Below are 16,013 nucleotides of genomic sequence, written 5' to 3' on the forward strand. Positions count from 1 at the left end.
ATAGGAAAATCATAAGAAATCAGCCAAGACCTCAGGAAAAAAATATGTAGATCTCCACAAGTCTGGTTCATCCTTGGGATGGGAGCAATTTCCAAACGCCTGAACGGTACCACGTTCATCTGTACAAACAAGTGTATGCAAGTATAAACACCATGGGATCACGCAGCCGTCATTCTGCTCAGGAAGGAGACGCGTTCTGTGTCCTAGAGATGAACGTACTTTGGTGCGAAAAGTGAAAATCAATCCCAGAACAACAGCAAAGGACCTTGTGATGGTGCTGGAGGAAACAGGCACAAAAGTATCTACATCCACATTAAAACGAGTCCTATATCGACATAACCTGAAAGTCCGCTCAGCAAGGAAGAAGCCACTGCTCCAAAACTGCCATAAAAAAAGCCAGACTACAGTTTGCAACTGCACATGGGGACAAATATTGTACTTTTTGGAGAAATGTCCTCTGGTCTGATGAAACAAAAATAGAACTGTTTGGCCATAATGACCATAGTTATGTTTGGAGGAAAAAGGGGGCGGCTTGCAAGCCGAAGAACATCATCCCAACCATGAAGCAAAGGGGTGGCAGCATCATGTTGTGGGGGTGCTTTGCTGCTGGAGGGACTAGTGCATATCATACAAATAGATGGCATCATGAGGCAGGAAAATGATGTGGATATATTGAAGCAACATCTCAAGACATCAGTGAGGAAGTTAAAGCTTGGTCGCAAATGGGTCTTCCAAATGGACAATGACCTCAGGCATACTTCCAAAGTTGTTGCAAAATGGCTTAAGGAAGCTGTGCCACCAGAGACTCTGGGTTGGAGCCCAGGCTCTGTCGCAGCCAGTTGTGACCAGGAGGTCCATGGGGCGATGCACAATTGGCCTAGCATCGTCTGGGTTAGGGAGGGTTTGGCAGGTTGGGATATCATTGTCTCATTGCGCACTAGCGACTCCTGTGGCGGGCCGGGCGCAGTGCACGCTGACCAAGTCGCTAGGTGTACGGTGTTTCCTCCGACACATTGGTGCGGCTGACTTCCGGGTTGGATGCGCGCTGTGTTAAGAAGCAGTGTGGCTTGGTTGGGTTGTGTTTCAGAGGACGCATGGCTCTCGACCTTCGTCTCTCCCGAGCCCGTACGGGAGTTGTAGCGATGAGACAACAATTGGATACCACGAAGTTGGGGAGAAAAAGGGGCTTTTTTATTTTTATAATAAAAACATTTTATTACAAAGTCAAGGTATTGGAGTGGCTATCACAGAGCCCTGACCTCAATCCCATTGAAAATTTGTGAGCAGAACTGAAAAAGCGTGTGCGAGCAAGGAGACATACAAACCCGATTCAGTTACACTAGCTCTGTCAGGAGGAATGGGCCAAAACTCACACAACTTATTGTGGGAAGCTTGTGGAAGGCTACCCAAAATGTTTGACCCAAGTTAAACAATTTAAAGGCAATGCTACCAAATACTAATTGAGTGTATGTTAACTTCTGACCCACTGGGAATGTGACCAAAGAAATAAAAGCTGAAAGAAATCATTCTCTCTACTATTATTCTGACATTTCACATTCTTAAAATAAAGTGGTGATCCTAACTGACCTAAAACAGGGAATTTTTACTAGGATTAAATGTCAGGAATAGTGAAAAACTGTGTTTAAATGTGTTTGGCTAAGGTGTATATAAACTTCCGACTTCAACTGTATATTTCCATCCTATGCGGTTGGAATAATACTGTTTAATTGTGAAAATTATGATAATGCCCTTTTAGTGTAAGAGCTATTTGAAAAGACTGCCTGAACGTTCAGCCTGTTTTGGTGGGATGGTGTTTGGCCAACCTGGTGTCATCACCATGCTGTAAATTAGTTAATCAGATCAAATTGTATTGGTCACATACACATGGTTAGCAGATGTTAATGCGAGTGTAGTGAAATGCTTGTACATCTAGTTCGGGCCGTGCAGTAATATCAAACAAGTAATCTATTTCACAACAACTACCTTATACACACACAAGTGTAAAGGAATTAATAAGAATATGTACATATAAATATATGGATGAGCGATGGCCGTGCGGCATAGGTAAGATGCAGTAGATGGTATAGAGTACAGTATATACATATGAGATGTGTAATGTAGGGTATGTAAACATTATATAAAGTGCCATTGTTTAAAGTGACTAGTGATACATTTATTACATCCAAATTTTAATTATTAAAGTGACTAGAGATTTGAGTCAGTATGTTGGCAGCAGCCACTCAATGTTGGTGATGGCTGTTTAACAGTCTGGCCTTGAGATAGAAGCTGTTTTTCAGTCTCTCGGGCCCAGCTTTGATGCACCTGTACTGACCTTGCCTTCTGGATGGTAGCGGTGTGAACAGGCAGTGGCTCGCTCGGGTGGTTGTTGTCCTTGATGATCTTTTTGGCCTTCCTGTGACATCGGGTGGTGTCGGTGTCCTGGATAGCATGTAGTTTGCTCCCGGTGATGCTTTGTGCAGATCGCACCACCCTCTGGAGAGCCGGTTGTTGTTGGCGGAGCAGATGCCGTACCAGGCGGTGATACAGCCCGACAATTGTGCATCTGTAAAAGTTTGTGAGTGTTTTCGGTGACAAGCCAAATATCTTCAGCCTCCTGAGGTTCACCACGCTGTCTGTGTGGGTGGACCATTTCAGTTTGTCCGTGATGTGTACGCCGAGGAACTTAAAACCTTCCACCTTCTCTACGAATAATTGTTTGGCCGAAATGATTTGATATTGAGATGAAAACGGCTGCATTGGCTCGTTAATACTTTGTCAGCTGTTTTATTACGTAGTTCCGCCAATCTCCAAGTCAACAGTAGGCTGAGTGAAGCTGTGGAGAGGATGGCACTGACCCTATTCTGCTGTAATGAAGCAGCTTCCGGGCACAGGGCACCAGCAGTAAACATGGCGGAGGAGCTGTTGGAAGCGGTGGAGAGACTTCAGTCTCGGCTCTGCGAGAACTTAGAGCCTCGCAAGGTAATAATCGAAAGGCCCAGAATGAAATGGCAAGGTTGAAGCGGTTGACTTGCGCCCACTAAAATGTTTTGAAATATTGTCGCATGGGAGGTAGTTCCGCTAATGTAGGTAGTTGCTGCTTTTTCTAAGAGCACGTCACGATATGTAGCCTAGCCAACTAACTGGGTTTCTTAACCATAGTTCATGTTAAGTTTAACCTAGTCCTCGAGCTACCTGCCGAGTCCGCAGAACTGTACTTTATGCCATGGAGTTATTGTAGCTAACGGACATTGCCACTGCTAATAAAGTGCTAATAATGTAGCCAGCTAGCTAGTGTTAAAGAAACAACCACAAAAAGCGAACGCGAAGAGCGGGCATGGCTAAAAGGGATCCAGCTTTTGTCAAATTAACGTCAGATTTGATTTTTCGTAGCAGGTTATGAGAATTTACGCAGCAGGTTAGAATTGACGTAGTAGGTTAGGCGGATTATGTTGTCTGGAAAAGGGGTTTAGAGTGAGTTTAAATGTAAAACATTTCAACTTTTGACGTTAATTTGACAAAAGATGGATTATTTCTAGACATGACCCCACAGCGATTGTATAAACTCCACAATCGTGCAACAGCAGCACGGGCCTAGTTATTAGATTGTTGCACTTCACTCAATGGATCAGTCCAAGTTTAAGGACAACAACAATACATTTGGTCGTAGTGCCTTACTGTGATATCGGCTGTTGTCTCATTGAACAAAGCAATCCCTGCACACACTTCCATGTCGTGGTGGGTTTTTGTCAGCTGATCAACTTTAGTAAACACAACCACCTCTCCATATATGTGTAGTTAGCCTACCCCCACAACCCCCTTCAAATAGGCCACGGCAAATCCTGATGACTCCATGACTGTGCAATTTAGGCAAAATTGGACTACACAAATATGAATCAAGCAAAGTCTGAAAGTACTACACAGTTTGACAGCCTACAAAGTCAAACTACCCGTATTCCTACACTTTTACACATACAGCGCACACTTTTACACAGTAGACAAATGTCATCAATACTGTGATTATGTAAATATTGTTATGTGTCTTTATATTTCCATTCATTCAATGATCAACAACCTTGAATTAACCTGACCCCGTTACCTTTCACAAACTATATCCTTCCCTTTGGCATACCTGAATTGTGTGCACTTTGCTAATGTGCAGACTGTTTGGCTCTTCTCAGAATCAGGCAAGCTAGGTCGATCAGTGCAGAGGATGTAGTAAGCACTCTGTAAATCTTCTGTATTTGTGCTATCTAGCTCCAGAAGACCCTCAAAAGGCTGGGGGAGCTGCCTATGACTGTGGATATCCTTGTGGTAAGATTTTGGAAACAGTGTATGCTCATGTCATGCTTATTCTTTTGTTAGTGCGAAAGTGATCGTATTTCTTTCTTTAGTCTCCAAGACTGCACACATTGATTGCATTGCACCATAGTTCTTCACTCACCGCAGTGTTATTTAGAAGAGGAATCTAAGTACAGGCTCTGGTTTTGCAGCAGGATGATGTGACCCTCTGCTCTACAGGAGTTGATTGTGCTGTTCAATATTGTCACGCAACCTTCAGAGCATGCTCACTTCCTTTTTATGATGGGCAATAGCGCTAATATGGGCTGTTTTATGTGCACTACTAAGTGTACAGGCCTGCTCACTTAACCATTAGAGTGCCTGAATCTATACAAACCACCCACGTTGCTCTCCAAACATGACCCACACAACACCAGTGTCAAAAACATAATATACTGATAATGAGGACACCCGACTACTATCTATGGCATGCTTATATTTTATTCTCGCCGGTGCAGGAAACTGGAGTAGGAAAAACTGTGAATTCGTTCCGGAAACATGATCTTGCTGGAGATCTTGCGAAGAGCCTTGTGGCCAAGTGGAAGAAACTGGTTCCCACCCCGTCTGCTGAAAGGTACGTTATTACTGAGGGATTGGGGGACTTCTTCTGATTTGTCTTCTTCGTCTTTTTCTCAGCGTATCGTCATCTGAATTCTACTGAGGTGTAGCTTTGTTTTTGTTCTTCCTCACAGACCCGGCAACGCCAAGGACGTACGGACACATGCGCACCCTCACAGCTCTGAGGGACGGGACGTAAGCCACAAACGTGTCCGGGAACTATCCTCAGAAGAGCCTCCTCATGTAGAGGAGGAGGATGAAGAAGAGGAGGAGATGATGATAGAAGAGGAAAGAGGCTACCGCACCAACTACTCCCCCTCCCCCCCTCAGCACCACTACAGCCCCCCACAGCTCAGTCACGGTGGCCAACGAGTGGGATACCAGTCTGAGGGCTACGAGAGCCCCATGGAGGAAGAGCCAGAGCCCGCGCCCAGCCTCCTTCACAAAGAGGTCCGACACACCAAACCACACAAAGAGCCTGGCAGGGAGCATCACGGTTCCCACGGCGACCGGGACGAGGAGAGGCGGCGACGTCATGTCCAGGCAGGCGGTGGTGGCGGTGGCGAAGGGAAGAAGCGCAGCGCGGAGAGGGAACCGCAGCACTCTGGCAAGGCCTCCAAGCACAGTCGGCACTCCACCCCGCACGAGAGCAAGAAGGACAAGAGAGGTGGAAGTGATGGTGAGTGTGCTGCCAACTGAGTTGGCTGAGAATGTCCCTGTGACTTCTGTGTCATTATGACATTTACAGAGAGGGTGGTTCTCAAATGACAGCCTCTTTCAAGCTTTGAGTCAGTGTTGGGTTGCTGGCTTGTTAATAAATGGTTTTCCAGTCATGTATTATTTATTTAACCATGTTGGATAATGAGAACCATTTTCCCATTAACCTGTTCCCTAAAGATGTGGGTTGTCTCTCACCCACTTATCTCTTTAAAAAACCTACATCCCATTAACATCATTCCCTCCTTGTTCTCCTTAATCTCTAGGGAGGTCACGTGAGCCTAGAGACTCCCCTGTATTAGTCCAAGTGACTGAGGAGCAGGCAGAAGAGGCATTTGATACCCCCACCATGTCGTTTGAATCCTTCCTCACATATGACGCCCCTACGCCCACTAAGAAGAAGAAGAAGCCCGGCAGCAGCAGTCGGCCCTCCTCCCACCACCACACACCTCCTCGTCCGCCTGTCCTGCCCTCGCCTGCTGCTCCTTCCTCCTCCAAGGAGTCCAAGCCCAGCAAGGCCAACGGGAGCCGCAGCAAAAGGGCTGATCCAGCCCAGAACCCGACAGCAACGACTCCGGTGCCTGAGAAACGCCGGAAGGTAAGAACAGACCTACATTGACCTTTTCTTCTCGCAAGATGCGTATGTTCAATTGGAGAATGTTATATTTACTGTCATATTTTTGGGCTGCGGGACAGTAAGTCCTTACAATCCACCTTCCTGTATGTTTGTATTAACCAGGTGCCCTGACCCTGATGTTCTCATTATGAGAGTCCTTGTTCTCAGGTTCTTGACTGAACTTTTTCTTTTACCTCAGGTGGTCGAGGTTGTGTCCACGCTTCCTGATATCTCTCTGCCGGCCATCCAGCCTTTCTACAGACCTCTGCCTTCCATTGATCTCACACCATTGTCTCCTCAGCGGCGTAAAGGTACTTATTGTTTTTTAATGTTGGTTCTTTTGCACTGTGTGGGTGCGTTCTAATGTCCATACAAGTGTACAACTGAAAATGCATTGGTTCATTCTATGTAGTATGCTAGAGTGTAAGTACAGTTTGTGTGTTGGACTTGTCTGCACTTTGGGGACATTTGTACATTTGCGTTTATTCTCTAGGCCTAAAATTTAGTTGTGATTGTCAGCAATTTTTCATGTTTAACTTTTGGCTTCTTTCCTGCAGGTCCTGTGTCAAATGACGCCGAGGAGGACACCGGCTTCACTGGGAGACGCTTTAACTCTAAAATGACGGTCTACTCGGGTTCAAAGACGTCCTATCTGCCCAAGATGATGAGTCTGTACGAGCAGTGCATTCGGGTGCTTCAAAACAACATTGACTGTGAGTGTTGTCTCCTAGCGACACTGTGAATGCCATGTAATGGCGTCGTTATCATAATGCTTAGGTTTTACTTCAGTTTCTGTTACCACATTTGGTTAGTTTAGTCAAGTGTACATTTTTTGTTAATGTAGTACACCTAACATCTCTCAAAAGAGAGAAGGCAAAGGCATGGATCACTGAACCCATTTTATAATGGGCTGTTGTTCAAACACCACCAACTTAATTGTCTTGTGGATTCTTGTGGCTGCTGGTCCACTTCGATCCACTTTCTCACGGTTTAAAAATAATTTAAACCAAAACTAAGAGCAACACGTGACTTCCTCTTTAACATTACACCCACATTGAACACTGACTGTTAGTGTGACTGTTATGTATTCTAACCACAGTGCTGTCCATGCTATATCCACGCTATCATTCTTTATCTGCGAGATACTTAACACCCTGCTGATTGTGTGAGTCTCTGTATAATGAGATGCTTACTGTATGTTTTTTTCCAGCAATTGATGAGGTGGGAGGTGTGCCATTTGAGATTCTGGAACCAGTACTAGAGCGATGCACCCCAGAACAGCTTTACCGCATTGAGCAGTGCAATCAGGTAACACACACACACACCCTCAATCAAAGTAGAGTCTCACACATGAACGCACAAACCGTCACCCAGTACGAGATGGTCAGTGAGCATGTAGTACACAAGCTGTCATACTCTGCCAAGACACACTGTATACCAGGAACAACCTAGGTGAAATGTACAAACAAAAATATGACTCCTAACTGTTAGGCTTTGAACAATGAATGGTGTTTACTCTCCCTACTAAATTGTAGGATATATTTAATGTAAAAACGTGATCAATTTGAACCCTTTTTCTTTTCCCCTTAGTGTTTTATGGAGGACTCTGATGAGCTTTGGCATCGCCACTGCCAGCGGGACTTCAAGCGTGAGACGCCCCAGGAGTACGAGTCGTGGCGGGAGATGTACCTGCGGAAGCACGACGAGCGGGAGGAGCGCCTTCGCAAGCTCACCCAGAACATCAGTTCGGCCCATGCCAACAAGCCCAAAGGTTCTTTCTCTACATCCTATCTATGAGCTGAATTCTACTATAGCGTAGTTATTACTAGGAGTTATTGTTATCATCAATGAAAGTGTACAGAGGGTGTTGATTTTGAGTGAGCATGTGTTTTATGTGTGTGTATTTCTCCTGGCAGGTCGACAGGTTAAAATGGCATTTGTGAACTCCGTCGCCAAACCTCCGCGTGATGTCCGCCGGCGACAGGAGAAGTTTGGCACCACAAGCACCTCCACTGCCAGCTCCACCGCAGCTGCAGCTCCGATCAAGTATGTGGACACTAGTGTGCATATCACTATCACACACTGCATAGTAGTGCACACCCTTCATGTTGGCACTTCCATGTTTATTTTTTCCTACTTACATTTCCATATAGGAAGACATGATTGGCTGAGTGGTAACTTTATTTGCTAACACGTAATTCAGACTCTCAGACTTATTCTCAAAGGTCCACTAAATCATATTTTAATCTACAAATGGACCGTTATGATTCTATGTGAATTGTTGCAATGTCATCATGGGGAACTAAGTTCACGCAGAGGGGTTACGATTCCTAACGTACATTGAATTAAAATGCGAAACTCGCCCTGACCTGTTCTGGACAATCCGACCTTGCAGGATGACACATAGCTTCAGGGATGCCAGAGTAGCCAGAGATTTTGTTAAACAGAAAGGGCAAGAGAGAGAAGCCACAGATTTTCCGGTGTTCAATCTGACAACGGGGTGAGGCTAGAAGAGCACATACAAACATTCTGGAATTTATTTTATGTCCCCACCACCATCAAACACATTGTTATATTGCCACTTACATTTTCATATACACAGAAATGCTTGGCTGATTGCTAATTTAAGATGATATGCACTACATCATATTTGTATCAAATTTGATCCACATATGTTTTGTTTGAGGAATGAACAGTCATAAGATATTAAAAAGGTTCAACACAATGGAGGATGAAATGGAAGAGACATTCTGACGTGTTCTGGACGTTCCGACCTTGCAGGATGACATTGTGAAAGCTAGATGGGGAAAATAAAACGAGGCAGTTGTTCAATCTGAGGATATAGCAGCTATGCTACATGAGTTAAAAAAGAGCGCATAGAAACGTTCTTAAAATTTTCCTCGCATTGCTTACTAGTTTTCTGAGTATTCAGAGATGGCGCATATAATGCCCCCCAGATTTGAAAAACACTATTAAAACTATACTGTTTATTTTTTATTTTTCTGTACACTGATTGGATTTACCTTCCTGTTTTTATTTTATTTTTTTAGAATAAGGCCAGCCTTGTCGTATAGCTCTCACTCGGATGAGCCCAGCCACTCCTCCTCTCACGACAGTCCCCCTGAGACCTCTCGCTCCTCAGGCCCCAGCGTTGGCCCCAGCGCCAGAGACAACAAACCACAGGTCAAAAGTCAGTATCGTGTGTGTGAGAAAATAGGTTCAGATATTTCTATTAGACCCAACATGCATGTAAAACAAAAGTACTTTCCTGATTTTAAAACGTGTTGGCTTTAATCTCTGAGAGGACATGTCTGCGTAGTTAACTTTTCTGTTTTAAAATGTCACGTCTGTTTGTCTTGCAGAAATCGCCCCCATGATGGCCAAAACTATCAAAGCTTTCAAGAACAGATTCTCCCGCCGATAGAGCTAGAGAGAGATGAATGTATGACGTGATTGAGAGGAGAGGAAGAGATTGTAGGAGCTAAGATCTTTTTAATTCAATGAATTATGGGTAATCTACAAATGCCCACCAGACATGTGCACACACATACAGTCGTGGCCAAAAGTTTTGAAATGAATATACATTTTCAAAGTTTGCTGCTTCAGTGTCTTTAGATATTTTTGTCAGATGTTACTATGGAATACTGAAGTATAATTACAATAATTTCATAAGTGTCAAAGGCTTTTATTGACAATTACATGAAGTTGATGCAATGAGTCAATATTTGAAGTGTTGAGCCTTCTTTTTCAAGACCTCTGCAATCCGCCCTGGCATGCTGTCAATTATCTTCTGGGACACATCCTGACTGATGGCAGCCCATTCTTGCATAATCAATGCTTGGAGTTTGTCAGAATTTGTGGGGTTTTGTTTGTCCACCCGCCTCTTTAGGATTGACCACAAGTTCTCAATGGGATTAATAAGGTCTGGGGAGTTTCCTGGCCATGGACCCAAAATATCGGTTTTGTTCCCCGGGCCACTTAGTTATCACTTTTACCTTATGGCAAGGTGCTCCATCATGCTGGAAAAGGCATTGTTCATCACCAAACTGCTCCTTGATGGTTGGGAGAAGTTGCTCTCAGAGGATGTGTTGGTACCATTCTTTATTCGTGGCTATGTTCTTAGGCAAAATTGTGAGTGAGCCCACTCCCTTGGTTGAGAAGCATCCCCACACATGAATGGTCTCAGGATGCTTTACTGTTGGCATGACACAGGACTGATGGTAGCGCTCACCTTGTCTTCTCCAGACAAGCTTTTTTCGGGATGCCCCAGAAAATCGAAAAGGGGATTCATCAGAGAAAATGACTTTGCCTCAGTCCTCAGCAGTCCAATCCCTGTACCTTTTGCAGAATATCAGTCTGTTCCTGATGTTTTTCCTGGAGAGAAGTGGCTTCTTTGCTGCCTTTCTTGACACCAGGCCATCCTCCAAAAGTCTTCACCTCACTGCGTGCAGATGCACTCACACCTGCCTGCTGCCATTCCTGAGCAAGCTCTGTACTGGTGGTGCCCTGATCCCGCAGCTGAATCAACTTTAGGAGACGGTCCTGGCTCTTGCTGGACTTTCTTGGGCGTCCTGAAGCCTTCTTCACAACAATTGAAGTTCTTGATGATCCGATAAATGGTTGATTTAGGTGCAATCTTACTGGTAGCAATATCCTTGCCTGTGAAGCCCATTTTGTGCAAAGCAATGATGACGGAACATGTTTCCTTGCTGGTAACCATGGTTGACAGAGCAAGAACAATGATTCCAAGCACCACCCTCCTTTTGAAGCTTTCAGTCTGTTATTCGAACTCAATCAGCATGACAGAGTGATCTCCAGCCTTGTCCTCGTTAACACTCACACCTGTGTTAACGAGAGAATCACTGACATGATGTCAGCTGGTCCTTTTGTGGCAGGGCTGAAATGCAGTGGAAATGTTTTTGGGGGATTTTGGCCACGACTGTACACACACACACACAGATTTTCTCCATTATTTTAGTGTTTCTTAAATACACACACAATTATGTCCTCCATTTTGAAATGTTCCCAGATAGACCCTGGCAAACAAACACGCAGACAAAATATTTCAAATGCGAAACTAGTCATTTGTTACAAGTTCATACACTACAGAGGAACTCTGACACAGACAGAACTATGCTTTATTATGGTACGCATAAGTTAAGACATCAAATGACAGTGCTGTTACAGGCAGCATGTTTTTACGTACAATTGAATAGACCCATTTTATTCCAGTGCATCCACACCTTGTTTTCTTACTGTGTTCAGTGTTGAACCACATGTGCATCCCTACTTTTATCTGGTTCACTGTGATGAGTGAGGAATGAAGTGAGCGCGGAAAGAGGAAAACACAAAAAGGGAGAGAGAGGAAGTGATAGGACCCTGCAGCTTCACTCTTATGTATTTATTTTCATCTCTGGGACCCCTGGCTCCCCCTGAACCTGGATCCAAATGGACGTGGATGAAATAGTAATTTTAATAGATTTTAATAAATGTTATATGGACATTTTCAATAAAATTGACGTTTTGCCCTCAAATGTATTCATGTTCTATTGTGTCTTGTGTTGATGTTGAAATGAAAGAGAAAAACACTGCTCAAATCTAGCAAGGGAGCCTGTCCACAGTGCACTGAATAAGTTGCTGTATGTAGTAGGGTACAGTGCCTTGCGAAAGTATTCGGCCCCCTTGAACTTTGCGACCTTTTGCCACATTTCAGGCTTCAAACATAAAGATATAAAACTGTATTTTTTTGTGAAGAATCAACAACAAGTGGGACACAATCATGAAGTGGAACAACATGTATTGGATATTTCAAACTTTTTTAACAAATCAAAAACTGAAAAATTGGGCGTTCCACTTCATGATTGTGTCCCACTTGTTGTTGATTCTTCAATCATGAAGTGGAACAACATGTATTGGATATTTCAAACTTTTTTAACAAATCAAAAACTGAAAAATTGGGCGTTCCACTTAATGATTGTGTCCCACTTGTTGTTGATTCTTCACAAAAAAAATACAGTTTTATATCTTTATGTTTGAAGCCTGAAATGTGGCAAAAGGTCACAAAGTTCAAGGGGGCCGAATACTTTCGCAATACATTCTGTATTCCCAACACTATTGAGAACATAGAGAATATGTAATTGTTCAACTTAATATTGTATCACTGACTGTAATAATGACTACTGAAAGAAACATGCGATGGATGTTGGGTGCAAAACAAGTGAGAGCAGCTTTCCACTAGACAAGGATCAAATATCAGTTATGAGTTTTACAGGTTTGTGTGCTTGGGTCATGACATAAACCCTGTCAATTTCTACAATCTTAAAATGTGATTTTTAAACATAACCTTAACCACACTGCTAACCTTATGCCTAACCTTAAATATCAAAAAGCACATTTTTGTAGCCAATTTTGACTGGAATCTGATTTTTTGGGTGTGAAAGCTAGTAAACAAATAGCTAGTGGAAACCCTGTGCTTGTTCATTGGTGTTGGCCAGGCCAATCAGAGAGCACGTTGATGTTCTGCATCTGTACGTCCATCTTGATTGGCTATTAACGTACATGTGGTTTTGAAAGGTTTCCTCTCCAGAATGTTGTGGAAAAGTGAAACCAGCCAGGTCAGTCTGAAACAAACAACTTAGCTAGTTCGACAGCTCCTATCATCACCAGCTAGGACGTACATTTCTCTAAAGTGCGATATTTAGTACCTGTGATGTCTGGTCACGGCCATGGTGGGCACAGCCACGGCTGCTGTGAAGACGAGCATGAGCCAGCGGAACGGGGCCTGGAGTATGCACTGTATCAGCGCATTGACATCGAGAAACTGCAGTGTCTCAACGAAACAAGAGAAGGCGATGGGAAACTCGTGTTTAAACCATGGGATCAACGGACTGACAAGGAGAAGGTAATGTTCTCGACTCCTTGCGTGTATAGTACATCTCAATGTAACCATTTTTGAGGGTGTAGAAGCCCTGAATTATCTGAAATTATCTGAAATTATGAAACTCAGCTGTGGCAGCTGCCATTTTGGCTCCTCTGTAAAACAAAACGTTGCAAAAATGTATCGCGTAATTGTCAAGGGAAATTGGTATGCAGCGATACTGCAGTTGTCAGTAAAGGCCAGACTGGATGATATGATGCGCCCTTCCAGAAGTCCATGATACACATTCACTTGTAATATTAATAACCGATGTTGGCTTGTTTTGTACACTGAACGAAATATGTAACTTACACAGGTGGTGGAACATTTTGGTGTCCGTGAACTTTTCTTTAGAGCTGATCTGGACCTCTTCCATTAGTAAAAGCCAATTTTTCATAACCTTTCTAATGTGATGGGTTTAGGCTGGGTTTCTGTACAGCACTTTGATATATCAGCTGATGTAATAAGGGCAATATAAATGCATTTTATTTTAGATTTGATGAAGGCCCACTGTTAACTTTCTCATACCTGTTATGTGAAACTTTTTCTCTCATTAATTCTCTGGAAATGGTCTCTAACCTCTGTAGTTTGTTGAGAGTGATGCTGATGAAGAGCTCCTGTTCAACATCCCGTAAGAACCCCACCCCTCAACCCCCTTTTCACCCTTTCTTATCTTGTCATTTTAACTTAAAACTTGTTTCATTATATTGTGTTTTATGCATTCTGTCACAAATCATATTTTTCTCAGGTTCACTGGAAGTGTCAAGCTGAAAGGGATAATCCTCGCCGGTGAAGACGATGAATCGCATCCTGCTGAAATGAGACTGTGAGTACTGTTTCTGCCTTTCAGAAACACCTCGGGTCCTGACTGTGGGATTGCATTGAGCCAGTGTAGCATGTATGAACTCACTCTGAGATTTGATATGATGCTTATTACTCACCAGGGGAGTGTTCATTTTTTGCAAAACGGGTCACAACAGAAAATGTTTTGCAATGAGTTTCTATTGGACAGATTCAGGTCGTTTTGTTCTGTTTGCTTTTGTTTGGTTCATAGTGAATACACCCCCAGCTCTGGGCAAACTGAAAGAGCAAGTAGCTAATGTATTGCTCTGTCAGTGACATTTGACTCACTCTTCACACGGTGAGACAAGACAGCTAATGACAATTAGCTATGTTCTGCTACATTGGCATGGAACTACATGTGTTTATTGTCATCATGTGTGGTTTTGATAACTGTTTGTCACTTTGTGTTGTTGCATTGTCCATGTAGGTACAAGAACATACCCCAAATGTCCTTTGATGACACAGGCAGAGAACCTGAACAAGCCTTCCGTCTCAATAGAGATCCACTGGCTCAGCTGGAATACCCAACTAAGTAAGAGCAGTAGTATTGTTTTCCCAGAAAAAAAAATGGTTTGGTCACTGCTCACCCATAGACTATTTCAGAGGCAAGATAACAAAACATTTGTAAAAAAAAAATAAATAATCACATTTCAGTTTACTGTGCCTAAGTACCCACCCAACCTAAAAACCCACTAAACGAATCAACCCTAAATGATAATTCTTTCCAGGATTGCCCGTTTCTCCAACGTTAATCACTTGTCCATTCACATATCACGGAACTTTGGGACAGAGTCCACACGGGTCTACTACATTGGGCTGAGAGGGGAGTACTCCCAGGTGAGAACAAATTAGACCCACCTCCAGTAAATTATCTGAGGCGCTGAATGTTTTATTTGTTATCGTTCTATTGATTTGCAGAATTATGTTTCACTTTTGTATCAGGCTTTACTTTGACTGTTCCATGTTGTCCATTTGTGAAATGGCAAAACCCCTCACCTCTGTCTCATCTGTTTTGCTTTCTTCCTCCCAGGCTCACAGACATGAAGTGACTATCTGCAACTACGAGGCGTCCGCTAACCCTGCAGACCATAAAGTCGACAGCATCATCCCACAAACAAATTTCATCTCCTGAGAGAAAGATGGGGTGGGAAAGTTGCATTGACAGATATGGGTCAAAAGGAAGTGGTGATGGATACTTAGGCCTGGTGGGTGAACTTTCTTATTGGAGGTCAGGTATGACTAATACTGAATATCAGTGTCTAATCTGGATTTGCTCAGTTGTTGCACTTATTGTACCACAAACAGTGGAGGCTGAAAGAAGTGAGTCAGTTTTCATTTGGGTAATGACTACATTTAACGCCACTCACTGGCAACCCTGTGATAAAAGCACTGAAGCTTTTGATGCTTTATCTAAAATATATCTGGATACTGTGCCGCCTAGTGGTTTGTTGTAATATGACAACTTGTCTCAGCAAAACTGGAACGACTCCAATGTCACCTGCAGTGGGAGATCACTCATATTCTTTCTCATCCAAGCTCTGAATGGCTTAGCAATAATGTGAACATTTTGACACAACCAAAGTAGATCAGCATAAGGTTTTCATTTGAATAGTTTAGATTTGACCCATATACCCAAGTGACTTGCTCACTATACCACACAGCTTCCTTTGACACTCACCAAACACAAAAGCTGTTAACTCTGATTTCATTGCATTATTAATGAGCTGTCACATTGCTGCCAGTGGCTGAATGTGATTGCTTTGTGCAACATGTTGGGAATTTGAGGAAAATGCTGTATGCCTAGTCTAAGGAATAGAAAATGCCCTCTGCTGTTGTGTGTGATGTAATTATTTGAAGAATAAAGATGTTATACATAAGAGAATAATAGTTTTTTTTTTTATTGTGAGTATAGAATCGTATTGAAATGTAGATTTTGGAGTGATAAAAGGCTACAGAATTGTTATTTGTATTGAAAAGATGCTCTTTAGATTTGGTAGTGTAATTTGCACTAAGCAAATATTTTAT

General features: G+C 43.1%; 2 protein-coding genes across 2 annotated transcripts; both read left to right on the forward strand.

Annotated features, from left to right (window-relative positions):
- The first annotated feature begins 2,695 nt into the window (after nucleotides 1–2,695).
- On the forward strand, nucleotides 2,696–11,763 carry LOC139373402 (elongin-A-like). The gene is made up of 12 exons (XM_071113864.1): nucleotides 2,696–2,979; nucleotides 4,255–4,311; nucleotides 4,797–4,912; nucleotides 5,031–5,575; nucleotides 5,880–6,211; nucleotides 6,429–6,540; nucleotides 6,787–6,942; nucleotides 7,440–7,537; nucleotides 7,820–8,000; nucleotides 8,146–8,275; nucleotides 9,280–9,419; nucleotides 9,592–11,763. Exons 1-12 carry the CDS (start codon nucleotides 2,845–2,847, stop codon nucleotides 9,651–9,653), a joined length of 2,064 nt encoding a protein of 687 aa, XP_070969965.1. The 5' UTR covers nucleotides 2,696–2,844; the 3' UTR covers nucleotides 9,654–11,763.
- A 1,014-nt stretch (nucleotides 11,764–12,777) lies between these two features.
- On the forward strand, nucleotides 12,778–15,865 carry LOC139373403 (PITH (C-terminal proteasome-interacting domain of thioredoxin-like) domain containing 1). The gene is made up of 6 exons (XM_071113865.1): nucleotides 12,778–13,130; nucleotides 13,733–13,776; nucleotides 13,894–13,971; nucleotides 14,416–14,520; nucleotides 14,717–14,825; nucleotides 15,019–15,865. The coding sequence occupies exons 1-6, from the start codon at nucleotides 12,939–12,941 to the stop codon at nucleotides 15,118–15,120; spliced, it is 630 nt and encodes a 209-aa protein (XP_070969966.1). The 5' UTR covers nucleotides 12,778–12,938; the 3' UTR covers nucleotides 15,121–15,865.
- Nucleotides 15,866–16,013: the final 148 nt, after the last annotated feature.

Source organism: Oncorhynchus clarkii, chromosome 18, assembly GCF_045791955.1.
Source record: "Oncorhynchus clarkii lewisi isolate Uvic-CL-2024 chromosome 18, UVic_Ocla_1.0, whole genome shotgun sequence".
NCBI lineage: Eukaryota > Metazoa > Chordata > Actinopteri > Salmoniformes > Salmonidae > Oncorhynchus > Oncorhynchus clarkii.

Excerpts from the sequence above, each read along its gene's own strand:
- LOC139373402 (XM_071113864.1), top strand. The coding sequence starts at position 2,845 with ATGGCACTGACCCTATTCTGCTGTAATGAAGCAGCTTCCGGGCACAGG. Across the intron at positions 6,541-6,786 it reads GTCTCCTCAGCGGCGTAAAG|GTCCTGTGTCAAATGACGCC; the intron begins GTACTTATTGTT and ends TCTTTCCTGCAG. Across the intron at positions 7,538-7,819 it reads GCATTGAGCAGTGCAATCAG|TGTTTTATGGAGGACTCTGA; the intron begins GTAACACACACA and ends TTTTCCCCTTAG.
- LOC139373403 (XM_071113865.1), top strand. The coding sequence starts at position 12,939 with ATGTCTGGTCACGGCCATGGTGGGCACAGCCACGGCTGCTGTGAAGAC. Across the intron at positions 13,972-14,415 it reads CATCCTGCTGAAATGAGACT|GTACAAGAACATACCCCAAA; the intron begins GTGAGTACTGTT and ends TTGTCCATGTAG. Across the intron at positions 14,826-15,018 it reads TGAGAGGGGAGTACTCCCAG|GCTCACAGACATGAAGTGAC; the intron begins GTGAGAACAAAT and ends TCTTCCTCCCAG.